Source organism: Pelmatolapia mariae, linkage group LG3_W (genome assembly GCF_036321145.2).
Source record: "Pelmatolapia mariae isolate MD_Pm_ZW linkage group LG3_W, Pm_UMD_F_2, whole genome shotgun sequence".
In the NCBI taxonomy this organism is placed as follows: Eukaryota; Metazoa; Chordata; class Actinopteri; order Cichliformes; family Cichlidae; genus Pelmatolapia; species Pelmatolapia mariae.
The window spans coordinates 8,018,035-8,042,202 of NC_086229.1; the positions used below are offsets into that span (position 1 = coordinate 8,018,035).

Genomic DNA, 24,168 nt, shown 5'->3' on the forward strand with positions numbered 1-24,168 from the left:
GCAGAATTTTTCAGTTTCTTTACGGCCATACAATTTTTGCAGCTTTTCATCTTTTTCAGTCATTTTCAGCAGACAGCTTCAGCGTTAAGGCATCCACACAGCATTTTCGCAGGAAATGCAAATTTTTCTAGTTATTATTGTTCTCCATCTTCCGCCTAAATTTCGGCACGTATCACGCCCCGCAGTTTTGAGACAAGCTTCATATATGTTACCTCATTTTGTGCGGCCGGATCTGGAATGGTGTGCTATGACTTTTGGTGTTTATGAATTTTATAGTTTTTTAAATATTAATATTTTAGTGAAAATGTTCCCGCGCTCCTCTGCCGAACAGTTTTGACATTAGGGTTACATATGTTAGATCATTTTGTGCGGCTGGAGCTGGACTATTATGTCATGACTTTTGGTGTTTATGACTTTTATAGTTTTTTAAATATTAATATTTTAGTGCAAATTTAGGCCAATTCATCTTTTGGCGCCAAATAAACAGACTTCATTTGTGGTGTGTTGGCGCCATCTTTTGGTCCCATTGAAACAAATTTCAAACTTCATTTGTGGTGTGTTGGCTCTCTCTAGTGGTATGCCGGGAGTGGTACAGCCTGTCGACCCTTATTTGGATACCGTAATGATGACAATATCAATGGCGCGCACAGCCTCGCTGCTTTCAGGAACCATTGGAGGTTTTAAGGTTGCGCGAACCATTGAATAGTTACGGTAAACACAATGGCTTCTATGCTTGGTGGAAAACTCCATATCCCACAATTCATAGCACACCTCTGCCGAGTTAAACAATGGCAGCCACCACTTCGTTTTATATGTCTTTTATTAGTGTTTCTAGGTCACAAAATCAACTTTTAAGATATTTTCAGGCGAGAATATAGGTGTGTAAACTTCAAATATCTGCTTGTTTTATCATATTAGCGACAGTGCTCTGACGACCTCGGTCCTGCCTGACAGCTAGCCGGCTACCTAGCTAGCTGCCGCACTTGGCTGCAAATGCACAGCGAGGGGACTCTCTCTCTCCTTTCACCTCCCCGGTCTCTCGCAAATGCTCGCACAGAATCGGAGTTACAGCTGGATGTGGAAAAAATAACTGAGTTGTTTGGTGGTGCTATAATGCGGAGCTACAACAGTGGGCAGCTATCCACCGGTGTATGACAGAAAGGACATGCCGCGACCGCCGATCGACCGGTGTTTGCTAACGCGGAGGTCAATCGTGGATCAGGGAAAGCGAAGGCAGGAGCGTGAGGTGAACTGAATTTCAGGTAAGAAGTTATGAACTGCACTCTATTTGGGTCAGATATAAACCGAGTTTAGGTGTAGTTTGTTTTCATTGTGCTGACTTTTTACAATCGTACTGCGTGCTAGCTAGCACGACGGGAGTTTGTATACAGCTGTGTGCGCGCTAAGTTACTGACGTTGGACTTTATTTTATTCATAAGGGTTCGTTCGTAGAGTTGCCGTACAAACGGAATCGTGCCACATTCAGAGAAAATATTACGATTTATTCTGTCGTTACGAAGCCTCCCCTGTCATTCTCTGCCTGTTGCAACTTCAATCATGAAACTGATCAATGATCGGCTTTTCGCTCTTGTTTGTTTATCGCCTAAACAACAGCTGCACGTTTAAGCTTGATCAGCTGTTGTTAGAATTCATTTGCTTCTAATTTCTAGTATCAGCTGATGTTGATGTGGAAAAAATAACTGAGTTGTTTGGTGGTGGAGCTACAACAGAGGGCAGCTATCCACCGGTGTGTGACAGAAAGGACATGCCGCGAACGAGACATAAAAGGCGGTGAGGCTACCGCCGATCGACCGGTGTTTGCTAACGCGGAGGTCAATCGTGGATCAGGGAAAGCGAAGGCAGGAGCGTGAGGTGAACTGAATTTCAGGTAAGAAGTTATGACCTGCACTCTATTTGGGTCAGATATAAACCGAGTTTAGGTGTAGTTTATTTTCGTTGTGCTGACTTTTTCAGTCACTTACAATAACTCGTACTGCGTGCTAGCTAGCACGACAGAGTTTGTATACAGCTGTGTGCGCGCTAAGTTACCGATGTTGAACTTTATGAGAGCCTCTCCTGTCATAACTTCAGTCATGAAACTGATCAATGATCGGCTTTTCTCTCTTGTTTGTTTATCGCGCTAAACAACAGCAGCATGTTTAAGCTTGATCAGCTGTTGTTAGAATTCATTTGCTTTTAATTTCTAGTATCAGCTGATGTTTGCTGCAGCCACAGCTGTAAAAACGGCTGTTCCAAACCAGATGTCCTTACTGAATCATCAGAGCTGAACTGGTGATGGAGAAACAGGTTTACCCTTAGGTGACATGAATGAGTTGAAGGGAAGTTATGAACTGTTTCTGAGAGACAAACACCAAGCTCCTTTTTTTGTGTAGCTGACAGCTGGTAACTGTGCAGGGGCGGATCTAGCAAAGCTTTTGCCAGGGGGGCCAGGTAGGGCATTAACAGAGAAAGGTGGACACAAAGATATACTTTTCTTTCTTACTCTCATATAAAATATTTAGCTTTTATTAAATAGTTATCTGAATCTTACAACCAAAGTTTGTATAATAATACACAAGATTGGCTGTAGACCATTGTTCATCATTCAGAACACTGTGTAAAAATAACAAAAAACAAAAAGTGAATGCAAAAGTGCATAAATATTTATTTTACGTGTTTCATGTGTGTGGCGGGGCGTGGTCTGCAGTGCCGCTGCAGGGGAGGTGGACCCACCTGAGCGGCACCTGCAATCACGCCTCTCGGGCGTAGTCTGTGCTCTCTCGGCTGTTTTTTGGGTGTGTGTCGGGCTGTGAGTTGAAAAGCTACAGCCGGCTGTTTGGGTACACCAACCATGTGTGAAAAGTGGTCCATAACGTAATGATTCAAAGCGTGTTCATGCAAACATTGTCGGATCTGCCGTGGTACAATGGGACTTCTGCTCATGAACCTGTGTGCACAGCGTCTGCAAATCGGCGCCATACGAAGTAACTTCATCTTTACCCAAAACTGTAAGCTGTCATCTGTGAGGCGCGAGCGGTGTTTGTTTTTACCATAGTTCATGGTGGAGAATGGCTGCTCTGCTGAGTTTTGCTCTCTGTAGCTGTATGAATGGCAGACTACACTGATTACCAGCGGCATAGGCACACATAAAATTTCTTCTGAAATTTTCCCTTTCTAGTTGTGTGGATGCTGGAGGCATCCACACTATTGAGTTCCTGTTTCTCTTTATTCTTTATTGTGTGGATGCCTCAAGGCATCCACACTATTGTTTTCCTGTTTCTCTTTATTCTTTATCTTTATTCTTCTAGTTGCTCCGTTCTTTGCCGATTAACTACTCCCTCAGTTTTCAGCCGATTTTCTCAGTTCAAACTTTAAAAAATTCTGCTCTTTCTGCTAATGTGTGCTATGACACATTATCAATGTGGTCACTTGTTTCTGCTCGCTGTGCTGAGCTGTGTTTTAGCTCAGTGAGATGAGCAGCCGTTCTCAGACTGGGAGGCCTGGGTTCAAATCCCGCTTATGGCAACATTTCTTTCAGTTAACAATTAAACTTTTTTAACTCTTTTTAACTCAATTTCAGCTTTTTCACCCCTTTTCAGCAAAATTTTCAGTTTTTCCACCACTTTTCAGCACAAATCCCAGCTTTTTCAGCTATTTTCAGCAAAAACCTCTTTTCAGCAGAATTCTGAAAAAAGTTCTGCAGAACTCTTTCAGCAGAAATTCTGCTGATTGAAGTCTTTAGCAGAATTTTCACCTCTTTTCAGCCTAAATTCTGCCTATTCACCTCCTCTGCAAAATTTTCAGCCTTTTCACCTCTTATTAGCACAAATCTCAGCTGTTTTCAGAAAAAACTCTTTTGAGCAGAATATCTGCTGATTCATCTCTTTTCAGCGCAACGTTCTGCTTCTTTACCTCTTTTCAGCAGAAATTCTGCTGATTCACTTCTTTTCTGCAAAATTTTCAGCCTTTTCTCCTCTTATCAGCACAATTCTCAGCTTCTGCTGATTTCAGCAAAATTGTCCGTCTCTCCACCTCTTTTTTTTGTGCAAATGACTTTGGTTCAGTGAGATGAGTAGCTGCCTTTAGACTAGGAGGGCCAGGTTCGAATCCTGCTCAGGGCAATATTTTTTTTTTTCACCACCATACAACTTTTTGCAACTTTTCATCTTTTTCAGGTTTTCAGCAGACAGCTTCAGCGTTAAGGCATCCACACAGCATTTTCGCAGGAAATGCAAATTTTTCTAGTTATTATTATTATTGTGTGGATGCCCTCAAAGGGCTTCCACACTATTGAGTTCCTGTTTCTCTTTATTCTTTATTATTATTCTTAGGACTTCCGTACGTTTTTTGCCGTTGAACTACTTCCTCAGTTTTCAACCGATTTTCTCAGTTCAAACTCTATACTGTTCTGCTATTTCTGCTAATGTGTGCTATGACTTTTGGTGTTTATTACTCTTATACTTTTTAAAATATTACACTTTTTTCCTTTAATTTGTCCCATTGAAATGAATGGAAAACTTCCACAATTCTGCTAAAACTTGCTTGTTTTTGAAACTTAACTACTTTGTCATACTTTCACCTAGAAACTCCATTCAAACTTTAAAATGTTCTCAGACTATTGGGCTATTCCTATCTGATTCAGCTTTTTCAGATCTTCTACCATTTTAATTTTATACCTCTTTAAGTTTTCAGTTGCAAAATTGTGATTTTTCAGAAAATACATGCGTTGTTATGGTTGCTATGCAATTAACTCAGAGTGTGCACTCGTCCTTTCTGAATTTTCTCTTCATGTCTGAACAACTTCTTGCTACTCGCTCAATTTCCACTCAACCCCCACAAATTATACATCAAGACGTAGGTATTTTTGCTGGCTTTCACAAAATGTCACTATGATTGTTGTGGGACTTATAGATTTTTTGCAAATCTCCTCAGAGTAACATAAAGTCTCAAAACTCTCCATAGAAACTCAATGGAGAGTTTCTTCAAAATCAGCGCTGGAATTCTCTAATGAGAGGCATTTTCAAATCGTCATATCTCCTTAACGAAACAAAGTTGAGACATGACGCTTGTGCCAATATATCTTCAGACATCCCTGATGCTCACAATTCACGAATTTTTTCCTCACCTATTACCGTTTGGCCATGAATTACACTTGTTTGAGGGTAGGAAATTTTTCCCTCGCTCAGATTTCTTCAGATTTCAAACTCTGGAAATGAGGCACTTTTTTCTCTCATCATATCTTTTTGATTGATTTCAACAGAGACCTGAAACTTTCCATGACTGTTCACCAAAGCCTGCTGTTTCTTACGGTGAAAGAATGATTTTGATGCTCCATATAGATTTAGAGTTACAAAACGTTGTTTGAGGGCAAGTCAAGGCAGTTTTGCTTTGCCTCTACTCAGTTACAGTGTATTACAAGTCATATATCTTCAATAATTTATATTTTATCTCTGAATTATGAAGGCCTGAAGTTTTCCCCATCTCTTCTGAACAAATCGGTGTCAGAATGAGCGTTCTAGCCCCTACGGTTAGGAAATTATGGCCATTTGTTCGAGGGGAATCCTGAATGTGAGAAATACACTGCAGAAAACTCATAGCTGTCTCTGTGTCTGTGTGTGTAAGGGCTGATTACAGCAGGTGCAGCCAATTTAGCTGACCTAGATATACCAAGCCCAGACTCTTGACAGCCCCTGTACACTTTGCTCTATGTGTATGTGTGTGAGTATCAATATTTCTCCCATGTTAAAGTATTACTCCTCCATAATAGTATTTGTGCTAAATCAAAGTACTTCTACTACATCTTAGTACTTCTGCTCAATCATAGTATTTCTGCTAAATCATAGTATTTTTGAAAAATCATGGTATTTGTGCCAAATCATGGTTTTGGGGCAGAACCATAATATTTATTTTATGTTATGAGATTACTACTAAGTGCAGGAATGTCTGTTATGTTATAGTTTATGTGCTGAATATAGTATATCTGCCAAATCATAGTATTTATCCCAAATCATAGTATTTATGCAAAATTACAGTATTTCTGCTAAAAAGCAGAAATAGTACCTTTTAGCAGAAATTTCTGTGAAAAGATATTATTTATGTTAAAACATAGTATTTCTGCTAAATCATAGTATTTCTGCCAAATCATAGTATTTGTACTTATTCATAGTACTTGTGCCAAATCATAGTATTTGTACCCAATCATAGTATTTCTGCAATATGATCGTATTTGTGCCAAATCATGGTATCTTTTTGCCAAATCATGGTATTTGTGCCAAATCATGTTATTTGTGGCCAGTTAAAATTTCTGTTATATTAGTGTTACTACTAAGTCGTAGAATTTCTGTTATGTTATAGTATATCTGCTGATTATAGTATATGTGCCAAATAATAGTATTTATAGCAAATAATATTATTACTGCCCAACATAGTATTTCTTGTAGAATTTGTAGTAGTAGTTGTTGTAGTATTTGTGCAAAAACATAGAATTTCTGCAAAATCATAGTATATCTGTTATGTTATAGTATTACTACTAAGGCATAGTATTCCTACCAAATCATAGCATTCCAAATCATAGTATTACTGCAATTCCATAGTATTTGAGCGAAATCGTAGTATTTGTGCAAAAACATACTATGTCTGCAAAATCACATTATATCTGTTATGTTATAGTATTACTACTAAGGCATACTATTTCTACCAAATCATAGTATTCCTTCAAAATCATAATATCACTGCAATTTCATAGTATTTGAGCGAAATTGTAGTATTTGTACTAAATCATGGTACTTGTACCAAATCATAGTATTTTTTGCAAATCATATTATTTGAACCAAAACATTGTATTTGTACGAAGTCATAGTATTTCTTCTAAATCATAGTATTTCACCCAAATCTCAGTAGTTGTGCTAAAACCCAGTATTATTGCCAAATCGTAGTATTTGTACTGAAACATAGTATTTGTGCCAATAAGAGTATTTGTACTAAATCATAGTACTTGTGCCAAATCATAGTATTTCTGCCATATTGTGCTAGTTGTGCAAAAACATAGACTGTCTGCAAAATCATAGTATATCTGTTATGTTATAGTATTACTACTAAGTCACAGTATTTCTGCCAATTCGTAGTATTTGTACTAAATCATACTACTCGTGCCAAATCATAGTATTGAAATCAAAATATAGTATTTGTACCAAAGCATTGTATTTGTACGAAGTACAGTATTTCTGCCAAATCATAGAATTACTGCAATTTCATAGTATTTTGAGGAATCCCTTTTGTTATAGTATTACTTCTAAGTCATAGTATTTCTGCTTTGTCATAGTATTACTGCTATTTCATAGTATTTGAGTGAAATTACAGTGTTTCTGCAAAAACATTGTATTTCTGCAAAATCATAGTATTTCTCTCATCTTAAAGTACTCAATTATTGTATTTGTGCCAAAGTTTAGTATTTCTGCCAAATGATATTATCTCTGCTAAATCATAGTGTCTGCCAAATCATAGTATTTGTGCCAAATTATGGGATTTTGCCAAAACATGGTACTTGTGCCAAAATATAGTATTTGTGCCCAATTAATATTTCTGTTATGTTATAGTATTACTACTAAGTCGTAGAATTTCTGTTATGTTCTGCCAAATCATAGTATTACGGCTATTTCAAAGTATTTGAGTGAAATTACAGTGTTTCTGCAAAAACATTGTATTTCTGCTAAATCATAGTATTTCTGTTATCTTAAAGTACTTGCACTCAATTATAGTATTTGTGCCAAAGTTTAGTATTTCTGCCAAATCATATTATCTCTGCTAAATCATAGTGTCTGCCAAATCATAATATTTGTGCCTAAGCGCAGCATTTGTACCAAAACATAGTATTGCTGCTATATCATAGTATTTGAGCCAAATCATAGTATATGTCCTAAAGCATAGTATTTCAACAAAATCACAGTATTTCTGCTATGTTATAGTATTTGTGCTTGTTGAAAAACCTGTGTTAGTGTGAGCTACATTACCCAGCAGCCTCTGAGCAGTGAGGGAATTCATGAGCTAGATGGTCTTCCTTCGTTCCTGGGCTAACGATTGAGGAGAGAGCTGCTGGGAAGGGGAGCAAATAGCCCATCCTGTATTTGTTGGGGATGGTGTGTGTCACATAAACGTGAGTTAATGTTCCATGCTTAAGATGTTTACCCTGCTACTTGTGTGTATTGGTTTTAGTTACCTTTAGCGTATGTGCTAGTTAGCGATAGCTATGGCAGCACAGTTATTTGATTGTTTTGGGCTTGTTCCTGCTTTGTTTGTTCCCCCTGCAAATTTATGTGAATTTGTACACTGTAATATTGCTGTATTACGTAGTGGCTAAGTAGGAGGCTGACTGTTACTAAGTGCATCAGTGTACATAGGTCATCTCTTGTGTTGGAGTGCCCTCTTGTGGCGCCTTTTGGGTAGTGCCTTAGTAAACGTGAACACTGCAAAGAAGTGGTATCAGACTGGTTTGTAGTGGAGGAATTTGTTGCCAGTTTCTTTCATCTTTAATCCGTATTCATGTTGTAATGTAGTAGTACCACAATATGGCAGAAACACTATGTTTTGGCACAAATACTTTGATTTGGTATACTTTAGCTTCTTAACCCCTTTCAGCAAAATTTTCATTTTTTTCACCCCTTTTCAGCACAAATTCCAGCTTTTTTGGCGGTTTTCAGAAAAAAAAACTCTTTTCAGCAGAAACTCTGCTGATTCATCTCTTTTCAGCGCAAGTTTCTGCTTCTTTGCCTCTTTTCTGCAGAAATTCTGCTGATCCACCTCTTTTCTGCAAAACTTTCAGCCTTTTCACCTGTTATCAGCACAATTCTCAGCAGCTTCTGCTCATTTCAGCAGAATTGTCCGTCTCTCCACAACAACTTTTTGCAACTTTTCATCTTTTTCAGCTTTTCAGCAGACAGCTTCAGCGTCAAGGCATCCACACAGCATTTTCGCAGGAAATGCAAATTTTTCTAGTTGTGTGGATGCCCTAAAAGGGCTTCTACTACTCCCTCAGTTTTTGTGCTATTTTCACCGTTCAAATCTTAAAAAATTCTGCTCTTTCTGCTCTTTCCGGCAATGACTTTTGGTGCTCATAACTTCTATACTTTTTGAGATATTGAATTTTCTTTGCAATATTTTTTGCCCATTTCTGCCATATTATCAGTGGCCTCACTGATTTTCCTTGCCGGGTTGACCTGTGTTTTAGCTCAGTGAGATGAGCGTCCGTTCTCAGACTGGGAGGCCCGGGTTCAAATCCCGCTTATGGCAACATTTCTTTCAGTTAACAATTAAACTTTTTTTACTCTTTTCAACACAAATTTCAGCTTTTTCACCCCTTTTCACCAGAATTTTCAGTTTTTTCACCACTTTTCAGCACAAATCCCAGCTTTTTCAGCTGTTTTCAGCAAAAACATCTTTTCAGCAGAATTCTGAAAAGAGTTCTGCAGAACTTTTTTTCAGCAGAAATTCTGCTGATTGAACTGTTTTCAGCAGAATTTTCACCTCTTTTAAGGCCAAATTCTGCTTATTCACCTCTTCTGCAAAATTTTCAGCCTTTTCACCTCTTATTAGCACAAATCTCAGCTGTTTTCAGGAAAAACTTTTTTGAGCAGAAATTCTGCTGATTCATCTCTTTTCAGTGCAACTTTCTGCTTCTTTACCTCTTTTCAGCAGAAATTCTGCTGATTCACCTCTTTTCTGCAAAATTTTCAGCCTTTTCTCCTCTTATCAGCACAATTCTCAGCAGCTTCTGCTCATTTGAGCAGAATTGTCAGTTTCTCCACCTCTTTTTTGTCAGAGTGAGTTTAGCTCAGTGAGATGAGTAGCTGCCTTGAGACCAGGAGGGCCAGGTTCGAATCCCAGTCATGGCAAAACCTGTTTTCAGTTTTCTCTTTTGTTCTTTTGTTCTGCCTCTTTTCTGCAGAAATTCTGCTGATTTACCTCTTTTCTGCAAAATTTTCAGCCTTTTCACCTCTTCTCAGCAGAATTGTCGGTCTCTCCTCCTCTTTTTTGAGAGAGTGAGTTTAGCTCATTGAGATGAGCAGCTGCCTTGAGACCAGGAGGGCCAGGTTCGAATCCTGCTCAGGCCGACATGTTTTTTTTCACCACCATGCAACATTTTGCAACTTTTCATCTTTTTCAGCTTTTCAGCAGACAGCTTCAGCGTTAAGGCATCCACACAGCATTTTCGCAGGAAATGCAAATTTTTCTAGTTCCACTATATTATTCTAGTTGCTTCCGTACACTTTTTGGCACTTAACTACTCCCTCAGTTCTTATCCGATTTTCGCCATTCAAACTTTAAAAAATTCTGCTCTTTCTGCTAATGCCGGCTATGACTTTTGGTGCTCATAACTTCTATACTTTTTGAGATATTGAATTTTTTTTGCAATATTTATTGCCCATTTCTGCCATATTATCAGTGGCCTCACTGATTTTCCTTGCCGGGTTGACCTGTGTTTTAGCTCAGTGAGATGAGCATCCGTTCTCAGACTGGGAGGCCCGGGTTCAAATCCCGCTTATGGCAACATTTCTTTCAGTTAACAGTTAAACTTTTTTAACACTTTTCAACACAAATTTAAGCTTTTTCACCCCTTTTCAGCAGAATTTTCAGTTTTTTCACCTCTTATCAGCACAATTCTCAGCAGCTTCTGCTAATTTCAGCAGAATTGTCAGTCTGTCCACCTCTTCTCTGTGAGAATGAGTTTGGGTCAGTGAGATGAGTAGCTGCTTTGAGCCTGGTAGGGCCAGGTTCGAATCCTGCTCAGGGCAACATTTTTTTTTCACCACCATGCAACTTTTCATCTTTTTCAGCTTTTCAGCAGACAGCTTCAGCGTTAAGGCATCCACACAGCATTTTCACAGGAAATGCAAATTTTTCTAGTTGTGTGGATGCCCTAAAGGGCTTCCACACTATTGTTTTCCTGTTTCTCTTTATTCTTTATTCCACCTTATTCCAGTTGCTTCCGTACACTTTTTGGCACTTAACTACTGCCACAGTTTTTAGCCGATTTTCGCCATTCAAACTTTAAAAAATTCTGCTCTTTCTGCTAATGCCGGCTATGACTTTTGGTGCTCATAACTTCTATACTTTTTGAGATATTGAATTTTTTTTGCAATATTTTTTGCCCATTTCTGCCATATTATCAGTGGCCTCACTGATTTTCTTTGCCGGGAAGACCTGTGTTTTAGCTCAGTGAGATGAGCAGCCGTTCTCAGACTGGGAGGCCCGGGTTCAAATCCCGCTCATGGCAACATTTCTTTCAGTTAACAGTTAAACTTTTTTAACTCTTTTCAACACAAATTTAAGCTTTTTCACCCCTTTTCAGCACAATTTTCAGCTTTTTCACCACTTTTCAGCACAAATCCCAGCTTTTTCAGCTGTTTTCAGCAAAAACCTCTTTTCAGCAGAAATTCTGCTGATTGAACTCTTTTCAGCAGAATTTTCACCCCTTTTCAGCCCAAATTCTGCTTATTCACCTCTTCTGCAAAATTTTCAGCTTTTTCCCCTATTATCAGCACAAATTTCAGCTGTTTTCAGAAAAAACTCTTTTGAGCAGAAATTCTGCTGATTCATCTCTTTTCAGCGCAACTTTCTGCTTCTTTACCTCTTTTCAGCTGAAATTCTGCTGATTCACCTCTTTTCTGCAAAATTTTCAGCCTTTTCACCTCTTATCAGCACAATTCTCAGCATCTTCTGCTCATTTAAGCAAAATTGTCAGTCTCTCCACCTCTTCTTTGTCAGAATGACTTTGGCTCAGTGAGATGAGTTGCTGCCTTAGGACCTGGAGGGCCAGGTTTGAATCCTGCTTAGGGCAATGTTTTTTTTTTAGCAAAAATTTCTCTGTCTTTACCCCTTTCAGTAGAAGTTTTTGGCTTTTCACCACTTTTCAGCAAACATTTTCTGCTTCTTCACCTGTTTTCAGCAGAATTTTCAGTTTCTTCACCGCCATATAACTTTTTGCAAGTTTTCAACTTTTTCAGCTTTTTCAGCAGGCAACTTCAGCATTAAGGCATCCACACAGCATTTTCGCAGGAAATGCAAATTTTTCTAGTTCTTTATTATTCCTCTAGTTGCTTCCGTACACTTTTTGGCACTTAACTACTGCCACAGTTTTTAGCCGATTTTCGCCATTCAAACTTTAAAAAATTCTGCTCTTTCTGCTAATGCCGGCTATGACTTTTGGTGCTCATAACTTCTATACTTTTTGAGATATTGAATTTTTTTTGCAATATTTTTTGCCCATTTCTGCCATATTATCAGTGGCCTCACTGATTTTCTTTGCCGGGAAGACCTGTGTTTTAGCTCAGTGAGATGAGCAGCCGTTCTCAGACTGGGAGGCCCGGGTTCAAATCCCGCTCATGGCAACATTTCTTTCAGTTAACAGTTAAACTTTTTTAACTCTTTTCAACACAAATTTAAGCTTTTTCACCCCTTTTCAGCACAATTTTCAGCTTTTTCACCACTTTTCAGCACAAATCCCAGCTTTTTCAGCTGTTTTCAGCAAAAACCTCTTTTCAGCAGAAATTCTGCTGATTGAACTCTTTTCAGCAGAATTTTCACCCCTTTTCAGCCCAAATTCTGCTTATTCACCTCTTCTGCAAAATTTTCAGCTTTTTCCCCTATTATCAGCACAAATTTCAGCTGTTTTCAGAAAAAACTCTTTTGAGCAGAAATTCTGCTGATTCATCTCTTTTCAGCGCAACTTTCTGCTTCTTTACCTCTTTTCAGCTGAAATTCTGCTGATTCACCTCTTTTCTGCAAAATTTTCAGCCTTTTCACCTCTTATCAGCACAATTCTCAGCATCTTCTGCTCATTTAAGCAAAATTGTCAGTCTCTCCACCTCTTCTTTGTCAGAATGACTTTGGCTCAGTGAGATGAGTTGCTGCCTTAGGACCTGGAGGGCCAGGTTTGAATCCTGCTTAGGGCAATGTTTTTTTTTTAGCAAAAATTTCTCTGTCTTTACCCCTTTCAGTAGAAGTTTTTGGCTTTTCACCACTTTTCAGCAAACATTTTCTGCTTCTTCACCTGTTTTCAGCAGAATTTTCAGTTTCTTCACCGCCATATAACTTTTTGCAAGTTTTCAACTTTTTCAGCTTTTTCAGCAGGCAACTTCAGCATTAAGGCATCCACACAGCATTTTCGCAGGAAATGCAAATTTTTCTAGTTCTTTATTATTCCTCTAGTTGCTTCCGTACACTTTTTGGCACTTAACTACTTCCTCAGTTTTCAGCCGATTTTCTCAGTTCAAACTCTTTACTGTTCTGCTCTTTCTGCTAATGATGGCTATGACTTTTGGTGTTTATTACTATTATACTTTTTAAAATATTACACTTTTTTCCTTTAATTTGTCTCATTGAAATGAATGGAAAACTTCCACAATTCTGCTAAAACTTGCTTGTTTTTGAAACTTAACTACTTCTTCATGCTTTCACCTAGAAACTCCATTCAAACTTTAAAACGTTCTCAACTTATTGGGCTATTCCTGTCTGATTCAGCTTTTTCAGATCTTCTACCGTTTTAATCTTATCTCTCTTTAAGTTTTCAGTTGCAAAATTGTGATTTTTCAGAAAATACATGCGTTGCTATGGTTGCTATGCAATTAAGTCAGAGTGAGTGCTGGTCCGTTCTGAATTTTCTCTTCATGTCTAAACAACTTCTTGCTACTCACTCAATTTCCACTCAACCCTCACAAATTATACATCAAAACGTAGGTATTTTTGCTGGCTTTCAGACAATGTCACTATCTTTATTGTGAGGTTTACCGTTTTCTCTCATTTTGCCTCGGAGTGACACAAGGTCTGACAAGTCCCCATTCAAAGTCTATGGGGAGGTTTTCAAATTCAGAGCTGAAATTCTGTAACGGGAGGCATTTTCAAATTGCCATATCTCTTTAACAAAGCAAAGTTAGGACATCCTAAGTAAAAAAAATAAGTTTTTAGACACAATTTAAAAGACTTGATAGACTCGGAGGTACGAATATGAGCGGGGAGGTCATTCCAGAGTCTAGGTGCTACGGTATCAAAGGCCCGGTCACATCTAGACTTAGGACAAGACCTTGGTTGTGTTAGGAGCATCTGATTGCAAGATCCTCGCCTCTGTCAGTGCGCCCCAGGGCAGCTGTGGCTACAATGTAAGTAAGTAAGTAGATGTAACCCACATAAAAATCTGAATCGAAATCTTAAATTCCAATTGGAGCGTGTCCGTGAAGGCATCGCGACGCGTCATGACGCACGCCACGCCGCGAGTCTGCACGTGCCTGTTGTGACCAATTACATTCGCGAGGCACCAATATATGCCTTCCGGGTTGTCGCCTCGAAAAGATGCGGGGGAGAGGCGGTAGCGGATAGAAGCAACAGGTACGTGGGCGAACGCTCTTCGCTGTTTACTATCTTGGCTTGTCTTTGAATTAATTGTGGATTGCGTTCAACAGTACTTTGATACCGCCGCGGGTAGATGCGTGGGGGCTGGTTTGTGACATCGCACGTAGTGAATGGTGAGTTGAGTCTGAATGTCTGTTGTATTTGTAACCTGTATCAGTATGCCAGTGCTATTAGCTGATGGGATAGCTAAGGCTGAGGCCTACCACATTACTACTACTCTCACTCTATGTGGTTGTAGTTTTGTTATTAGAGATTGTTATTTATTTTAATTTATTATAATGGTTGGATATGTATTTGTTGTATATTTGTATTTTCTCATGAACCTTATTGTGTATACTGGAACTAAAGCTAGCTTGGGGGAAATTTAGATGAATTTTGCTAATAGTGGTCCTGTGATTATAGTGCAGGCTAGTGGTGCCTTGGGGAGACCACAGCGACACCACTACTTTGGATGGCGAGCTAGGCCCAACGAGCCAGAACCCCAGCTACAACTTCCTGCGGTCTGGTAGGAGGCTGCTGTGGCCTACACTCTCCCCCCCTGGTTTTCAGTCCTCTGAATCTCACTTCTGGGATCTCAGTTTTGGAATCTCAGTTCTGATCATCACACTCCCAAGTTCAATCTGTTACAGACTGTTATGCGCATTGGATTTATATCAATCATGAAATAGCAACTTTATGGACATTGTCTGCCGGGGGTTGGAGGAGGTTGCTGCACCATTGTGCAGCTGATACTTTACAAGCTTGAATTACGTTTTATCTTGTCCTGTCTGCAGATTTTGTAAATATTGGTATTTGGTATTTGCACTTTATTTTCACTGTAAATAACAACTGTAATCACAATATCTGTTGTGGTTGTATGTTTATTATACTTCACTCACCTCCCAGAGCCGAATCTGATATCTTCTGAATTAGGTCAACTACTCATAACTAACTCAATTTAGTTTAGCTTATGTACTTGCTACATAAAGTTTATTTATTAAGCTGTTTTCACAGACAAGCTGTCACAAAGCGCTGTACACAAATATTAAAATAAACAATACAATCAATAGACATTATACACAGTGTAAAGATCAAGAAAATAAAATACGTAGATCACCAAAAGGCTTGTTTGAACAGAAAAGTTTTTAACTGCTTTTTAAAAGAATCCACAGAGTCAAGCAAACGTAATTGTAGTGGTAAACTATTCCACAGCCTTGGTGCATTAGACTGAAAGGCTCCACCCCCCTTTTACGGGGAACAACCAACAGACTCTGAGTCTGAGCGGAGACGACGAGCAGCAGTGTATTTTATAAGAAGCTTGGAATGTAGCTGCCATCACTAGTGTGTGAATGTGTGTGTGAATGGGTGGATGACAGAATGGGTAAAGCACTTTGGGGTCCTTAGGGACTAAGTAAAGAACTATACAAATTAGAGATGGACCGATCCGATATTACGTATCGGTATCGGTCCGATACTGACCTAAATTACTGGATCGGATATCGGCGAGAAATAAAAAATGTAATCCGATCCATTAAATATCAAAAAAACACCTCACAAAACTTGTGACACGGCGTAACTCGGCTCATAACCGTAGCATGTCGGAGCAGTATGAGTCACGTGATTGAGCAGGCTGTGTGTATTTGTAGCCTCGCTAGCAAACCAGCATTTCATCTCCGAGGAAGTTATCCCAGAGAGAAGTAAAGCAAGTGTGTAAGTTCATCTCTGAATGTTTGTAAAGCATTCCCATGTTAAGCTTAACAACCGATATATGGAGCGACTGCCTCTCTCTCCCTCACCTTCCTGTCGCTACTTCAATCATGGAACTGCTTAATGATCAGCTGATCGGCTTTTCTGTTGCGAGTCCGTCTCTCTTCTTTGTTTTTGGCCCACTTTGCACCAGAAAGAGGAAACCAGCGGCTGAACAACAGCAGCACGTCTAACCTTGATAAGCTGTTGTTAGAATTTATTTAATATTACTTTCTAGACCAGGATCCTTTTCTACGTAGCTGACGGCTGGTAACTGTGCAGGGGCGGATCTAGCAAAGTTTAGCCAGGGGGGCCGATTGTGCCCCCTTTTCCCTGTTCATGCCCTAAGACATACTTTTCTTTCTTATTCTCATTTAAAATGTCTAGCTTTTAATAAATAATTATCTGAATCTTACACCCAAAGTTTTAATCTGATGTAAAATGTATAGAAGTCCATTGCTGTATATAGTAACTGTTAAGTCTAATATACCCTAGTAAGCTATAGTACTTTTTCCTTTGGGAAGATACCATCTGTGCAGTCTGCAATTCTGTTGAAGAAAGATGTTGAATCTATTTAATTATTCTTGAAAAATAATTTATTTCTGTGCATTTTTTTTCACACTGCATCAAATTAAAGTTGATTACATCGATTGTGCATCATCAGGTGGAGGGTGGTTCTCTATTTTTTTTTTTGCTGGGAGTTTGCAACCCTATTAGTTAGGTTGCTTAATATTTCTGCTAAGTACTCTTTAAAATACCAGAATAGGGAGGATGGAGCAGGTTTAAGTTTATTAGATTGATCAGTATTGCTGAACTATGAAATATTTTGGGTGCAGTGTATTTTTTACATACAGGTATAACAGAATAGCTTTAGTGTTGTTTTTTTTTAAACTTGAGTATGAACTTATACAAAATGCAGCAAGATATTGAAAAAACAGTTTTATTGATTAAAAAACACACTATATCGGATTCATATCGGTATCGGCAGATATCCAAATTTATGATATCGGTATCGGTATCGGACATAAAAAAGTGGTATCGTGCCATCTCTAATACAAATACAGGCCATTTACCATCTTATTGCTCTATTGGGATTGTATAAGTGGAGGAGTTCAGATGGATAGCTGGACGCTAAATTGTTAAGAATTTTAAAAGTACACAAAAGAATTTTAAATTGTATACGATATTTAACAGAATGCCAGTGTAAGTTGGCTAAAATTGGAGCAATGTGATCATAGATCACATGATCATAGAATTATGATAATCACATGTTTTGGAGACATTCCCACACAAACGAAGCAAAAACATATTCAGAATGATCATTTCAATTCAATAAAATTTTACTTATATAGCGCCAAATCATAACAACAGTCACCTCCAGGTGCTTTATATTGTAAGGTAGACCCTACAATGGTACATACAGAGAAAAACCCAACAATCATATGAGCCCCTATGAGCAAGCACACAGTGGGAAGGAAAAACTCCCTTTTAGAAGGAAGAAACCCCCAGCAGAACCAGGCTCAGGGAGGGGCGGGGCCATCTGCTGTGATTGGTTGGGGAGAGAGAAGGAAGACAGGATAACAATCTAATAGCAATCTTTGAGCGTAGTGATCAGTGTGCTTCAGTAAAATTCTCCATCTGTTAAGATTCCTGTTGCTCACAATAAATACATTTACAAAGTAAAACATGCAGAGGAAACACTGCTGTGTTTACTGTAATAACATCTTTACAGCTGTTTTGGGGTTCAGTTCACTTTTTACTCACAGCCCTCAAACTTTGGATGTGTTTGTTTGACTTTGAAGATTGATTAGGATGACGTCACTTGATGAAAGTTGAAAGTAGAAAAACGAGAAAAGAATCAGAGCTGAAAGCTCCTGTTTTATTTTCTCCTTAAAACAGAGGCAGTTTTTATTACAGATATTTTGTTAATTTCATAGACTGTGTGCTGCTCTCTCTCTCTGCTAATAGGAATGAATGAAGCTCACGCAGCAGTCTCTGTTTCTCTCTTTCTCTCATCTTTAGGCCACAAATAATTCAAATCGGATATTTTTATATTATTTATGTATCTATATAATGTTTAAGTGATTGAGTAGTCTACATTGGTTTTCACAAACCACAGCAATCATGACAGAGGGGGTATTATTTTGTTTCACACATGTGCGTGTCATAAACTGAAGCTGTCGTATGTCGTTGAAACATCTATCATCCCTAGAGTTCCTGCGTCATAATAATGTTTGTCCGAGGTCAGCATTGGAGCTGACCAATCACATTGTTTGTGATGTTATAGCTTTGGAAAGTAGACGAAATGTATTTACATTGATCTCTCGTATAGCAAATTGATAGGAATTCCAGGTTTCTTCTTTAATCATTTGTAGAGTATAATAAATATATAATTTAGAGTTCCTGTTAGCCATACCTCAATCACTACCTATTTCACTTGGCTAGTGATAGCTTTTAATAGCTACTGCTATTTAAATGCTCCAATCATAATGTGATTGGTCACTTGCGATGTTGATTCTGGACGAACATTGTCATGATGATCTAGAAACAACAGCATCTCATGAGTCCATGATGTCCCCACAAAGGCTGTGCCTGATAGAAATAAGAAAACGAGACTTGGATCCATCACTGGCTTGGCTTCTCTTCAGCAGTGCTTGATGCATTGCCTAACCCAGGAAACCATCTCAGTGTTTTATATGTCAAATTAGATTAGCAATGTCATTGTAATGAGGTTTTGGGAGTCAAACAAATGTCTGCCTGCTCTGTTTTTACAGCTCTGCACTCCAACAGTTTGTCTGTCGTCCATATCTCTGATGGTGAGATGGAAATCCTTAAGCCCCTAAACATCACAGACACTCATGTGATTGTGGAAGTTACTCACCTCTCTTCCTTTGGCCTCGTCTGGCCTTTGGACATGCTAATGAGCTTATGGCACCAGGAGAAAACCATTTTGGGCCAAGTTTTGCTGTTCCTCCGTCCACCAAACCCCAGAACACAGACGCAAAACATCAATGTGTTTCTCCTGCCAAGGAACATCCCAGTGAAAGAGGTGAACATCTAGGGAAAGTTATACTTTCACTTATTTCAATCCTAACTCATCTCATCTTTTCCAGAGCTGCTAACAGGAGCTTAATTTAGTCAGCCTGTCCATATTCTGTCACTTCTCAGACATCGTTGTCTTTACAAAAATCTTCCAGCTCGTCCTAGGAATCATGGGGAGCTCCCAGACTAGCTGGGATTGTATATCCTGTCTGCATGTTTAAATCAGGTTCATGAACATGTTTTAAATAATACCATGGTACATTCTAAAGGGCGCTTATGCTGCAGAATAACCTAAGGTTGTATTACAGATCAGAAATCAACACTTTACATCCTACTGACCGATTAACTCTCCATCTCACCACTGGTTTTATGCCTGATTTAGATTTTTGTGGGGGGCCTTTGCAGAGACTTACATAAGTGGCCAAAGTTGTTGCTCACATTTTATGGTTGTGTTTATGTTTCTATTACAGTGTGGTCTCATATTTTATATGCAGTGCTAGGAAATTAAAAGAAAAAAACACAGGAATGTTTTTGGTGAGGCGATGATTGTTAGTGTGCATGGGAGGAATCAATGTTCCTGAAAAGGCCAATAACAATAATTGCTGGCTCTGTTTACCTGATGTGTAGTTACACAATATAATATATAATGTACATAGTATAATGTTAAAAGGGTTTTCCAGTTGCAATGTAAGTTACAACATAGATGGAACCAGTTAAAAAGAGGGTGCTTTATCCAAACCCACCAAAATCCTTTTCATGATTGGTCTATAGCAGGTTGCCACAGTCACCTATTTTTGGCATTAAAAAAAAAATCAACATGTGTATAAACACCTGCCAACTACTTACTGAACTGTAGAGAAACCTGAGAAAGTTCAACATGAAACAGATTGTTAGTCTTCTATTTAAAAACTACTCCTTACTGCTGCAACCACTATGGTTTAGATTTCCGGTGTACTTTGCTTTCTTGACAGTTTCACTGCCAGGTACAGTTTCCTTTACATGTCCCAGAAAACAAAGACAACCCATCAATATATGTATAATTGATGTGGGGATGTAAAATTACTAAAGATAACCCCTCAAATTACATTTGTTATATTTTAAGGTGAGTGGAAAGCATGGATATTCCAAACACATTCCGGCATCATCTGACTGTGAATTCTTCCAAGATCACAGATACCGTGTTCTCTGTCCAGTCGCCAGTAGAATCCAGCCTGCAGTGAGTAATTAATCTCTTTGTGCTGGAGCCCTTTGACTCTGACATTCTTCACTCAGAGGACTCTGGGTGTGACAGAAACACTTGCACTGTGTTTGCAGGAGAAAAAATTTCACCCTGGTTTTGGACCAAACTACCATCCAACATTTGAGGTGCGCCTTCCTGCAAACACTGAAGAAATGCCAATAACAGTCCAGGACCAAGCGCAGACAGAGGTCTGGAGATGGGACACTGATCTAACCGGTAACATCTCTAACATCACTCCACCTAATCCACTATATCAGAAATAATTAGGAAATGTGGTCCACATGGCTTTTCATTAATGATCAAGGATCAAAAGCAAGTATTCTTCCTCCTTCATTCTTCTCTTCTTCTTTTGGCCACTCTATTTAAGATCATCTGTCTCCATCTCCATATCCTGGTATCCTCCTTTGTCACGCCAACCCTCTGTACGTCCTCCTTCACTGTATCCATGAATCTTCTTTGAGGTATGCCTCTTTTCCTCTTTGCCTGGCAGCTCCATCTTCATCATCCTTTCTCCCTCCTCTGCACATGTGCAAACTTCTCAGCCTCTCTGTCAGCGAGCTATCCTGCTGATGGACTCGTTTCTGATCCTGTCTGCTCTCTCATGATAAACATTAAATTAAATTGTATCTGCTGATTTTGAATTTGTCTCCAGCCACGTTTCATGATTCATGCTGTTATTGGTCGAGTGTCTGAAGATCAGCGACGTGCATTGATGATTGATTACCTGCAGAGATTTCTCTGGATTCAACAAAGCTTAGACTGTTCTGTTATCAAGAAATATCTCTTCTTTTTTGCTTGGTCCTCAGATGTTCAGAGCAGAGACAATCAGCTGAGGCTGCAGAGCCTCCCACCAAACAAGCGTCTGTTCTCAGTTCGGATTCAGTTTGTGGAAAAGGTGTCGGATTCGACTCTGAACCAGCTGCTGGACAGGCTGCTCCAAGAAGAAATTATAATTATGGAGGAAATGGAAGCAGCCAGAATCAAACCCAGGGCTGACCGAGCTCGACATGTTATTGATGTGGTGCGAAACAAAGGAGAAAGAGCCAGCTCATGCCTGATTGATGCTCTCCGTATGTTGGATAGACACCTTTTTGACACCCTCGGCCTCAGCTAAGGTGGAGCTTCAGCTGGATCTAAACATTAAATGCTTCACTCATCATACATCATCATACTTTTTAACTGATGGCACATAAAAGCTTTGAAAAGTGTATCTCAGGACCTGTCCAGACCCGCCCACTTCATATTGTGGTATCAGTGGTTTTTGTCCACAGATTCTTGAAATTGCTGAATTTCACTGTTGCTGGGTACCATCCTGCTGTGTCTGGTTGTGAGTTACTTCCTGTGTGCATATGATTGTAATGTCATGATGGCAGCTGAAACCCAAAGCTGTGGACTTGGATTTGGCTTTATTTCTGCTTGTCTTCATCATTGCCCTGTTGGATTATAATTCTGTGAAAGACAGTTGGTTATGGGTTCCATGTATGCCCTGCCTGCTAGCATCTCGCATACTGCTGTTATGTGCTGGATTGTCTCTGGGGCATCTTTACACAGCCTGCACCTGGGGTCTTGCCTGGTGTGATAGACCCCAGCCTCTATGGATCTTGTGCTCAGAGCTTGGTCCTGTGCTGCCATGATTAGTGCCTCTGTGCTGTCTTTCAGTCCAGCTTTGTCCAGCCACTGGTAGGATTTCTGGATGTCTGCTGTCTGCTGGTGGTACATACTGTGCAGGGGCCTGTTCTGTTCTTCCATAATGGTGCCTCCTCTTCCTCCTCATTCTTGGGTTTCTGCTGCCTGAGGTATTCACTGAGCACGCAGTCGGTTGGGGCCATGTTCCTGATGTATTCGTGGATGTTTGTTGTCTCATCTTGGACTGTGGTGCTGACACTCACCAGTCCCCGGCCTCTTTCCTCTCGCTTAGCGTACAGCCTCAGGGTGAAACCCTCCATGCATGGTCAGGAGCTTTCTATATTGGCCAAACACAGAAAGGTGTTTTTGTTCAGATGAGCCCAGAGAAGAAACACGAGTGTTCACAGACATCAGAAGCTCAGAGAGGTGAAACATGAGGTTGGAGTCCTCATCAGTATTCAGAAGAGCTGCTGTGAAACCCTGAGTACTCATGACAGACTCTGATGGCACAAACACATCATGATTCAAACATGAAGACAAACATGGAGCTCCTGATCCTCCTGCATGAGAACAAGCTGACATGAGAGTGTCTCCCTGTCACAGTGACAAGAACACAGCTGCTGCTCACAGTCATTAAACTGACCTGAGGTCAGCTGCTAGGACGTCTCTGTGCTCCTTACATATGAACCATGTGACCTCACATCAGTGCTGTGGATGACTGTAGTCATAGAAGAGTAGAGCTGTAGCAGGTGGTGTGAGGAGGAGGTGGTGTATTCTAGTTAACTGCTGTTAACTGCTGTAATTAAACCTATACTGAAAAAGGACAATCTTGACAAGACACAAATGAATAACTACAGGCCGATCTCAAATCTCCCATTTTTAAGTAAGATTATTGAAAAAGCAGTTTCTCAACAGCTCAATTACTTCTTAAAACAGAATAACTGCTATGATGCCTTCCAGTCAGGTTTTAGACAGAACCACAGCACTGAAACCGCTCTGACCAAAGTGTTTAATGACATATGTCTGAATACAGACAGTGGAAAAATGTCAGTCTTAGTTTTACTGGATCTCAGTGCAGCATTTGATACAGTTGACCACAACATATTACTCAAACGACTGGAGAACTGGGCAGGTCTTTCAGGAACTGTACTAAACTGGTTCAAAACATACTTAGAAAACAGGAAATACTTTGTATCAATAGGTAACTTCACATCTGAGCAGACAAGTATCACATGTGGAGTTCCCCAAGGTTCCATCTTGGGACCCCTTCTGTTTAACATTTACATGCTCCCACTGGCACAGATTATAAAGAACAACAAAATAAACTATCATAGCTACGCAGATGACACACAAATATATATCACAATGTCACCAGGAGACCGAGGCCCTGTACAGGCTCTTGGTAAATGCATTGAGGAAATTAATGACTGGTTGTGCCACAATTTTCTCCAGCTAAACAAAAATAAAACTGAAGTAATAGTCTTTGGTGCCAAAGAAAAACGATTACAGGTCACCAGAGAACTTCAATCTATACACCTAAAAACCACAAACCAGGCGAGAAATTTGGGTGTAGTGATGGATGCAGACCTAAACTTAGAAAAACACAGTAAGACAATAACAAAATCAGCTTACTATCACCCCAAGAATATTTCAAGGATAAAAGATCTGATGTCTCAACAGGACCTGGAAAAACTAGTCCATGCATTCATCTTTAGTAGGCTTGATTACTGTAACAGCATCTTTACAGGTCTACCTAAAAAATCAGTCAGACAACTACAGCTCATTCAGAACTCTGCTGCTCGAGTCCTCACTAAGACCAAAAAAGTGGACCACATCAGTCCAGCTCTGAGGTCTTTACACTGGCTGCCTGTCCATCAGAGGATAGACTTTAAACTTCTGATGCTGGTCTATAAAGCTCTGAATGGTATAGGACCAAAATACATCAGTGACCTCCTGACCCAGTATGAACCTTCCAGATCCCTCAGGTCATCTGGATCTGGTTTTTTATCAGTCCCCAGAGTCAGAACCAAACACGGAGAAGCTGCATTCAGCTTTTATGCTCCTTATATCTGGAACAAACTCCCAGAAAGCCTCAGATCAGCTGAAACACTCAGTTTATTTAAATCCAGGTTGAA

The 24,168-nt window shown here is 39.5% G+C and overlaps 1 protein-coding gene and 1 long non-coding RNA gene across 2 annotated transcripts in view; both read left to right on the forward strand.

Annotated features, from left to right (window-relative positions):
- LOC134620328 (uncharacterized) overlaps window positions 1-24,168 on the forward strand; it is a 229,285-nt gene that overhangs the window by 201,038 nt on the left and 4,079 nt on the right. Inside the window, 1 exon segment of the mRNA XM_065470095.1 lies at window positions 1,234-1,246. Coding sequence (XP_065326167.1) covers window positions 1,234-1,246 — 13 coding nt within the window.
- On the forward strand, window positions 20,309-21,242 carry LOC134624219 (uncharacterized). The gene is made up of 3 exons (XR_010093485.1): window positions 20,309-20,383; window positions 20,482-20,623; window positions 21,214-21,242. It is a non-coding gene; the product is annotated as an uncharacterized LOC134624219 (long non-coding RNA).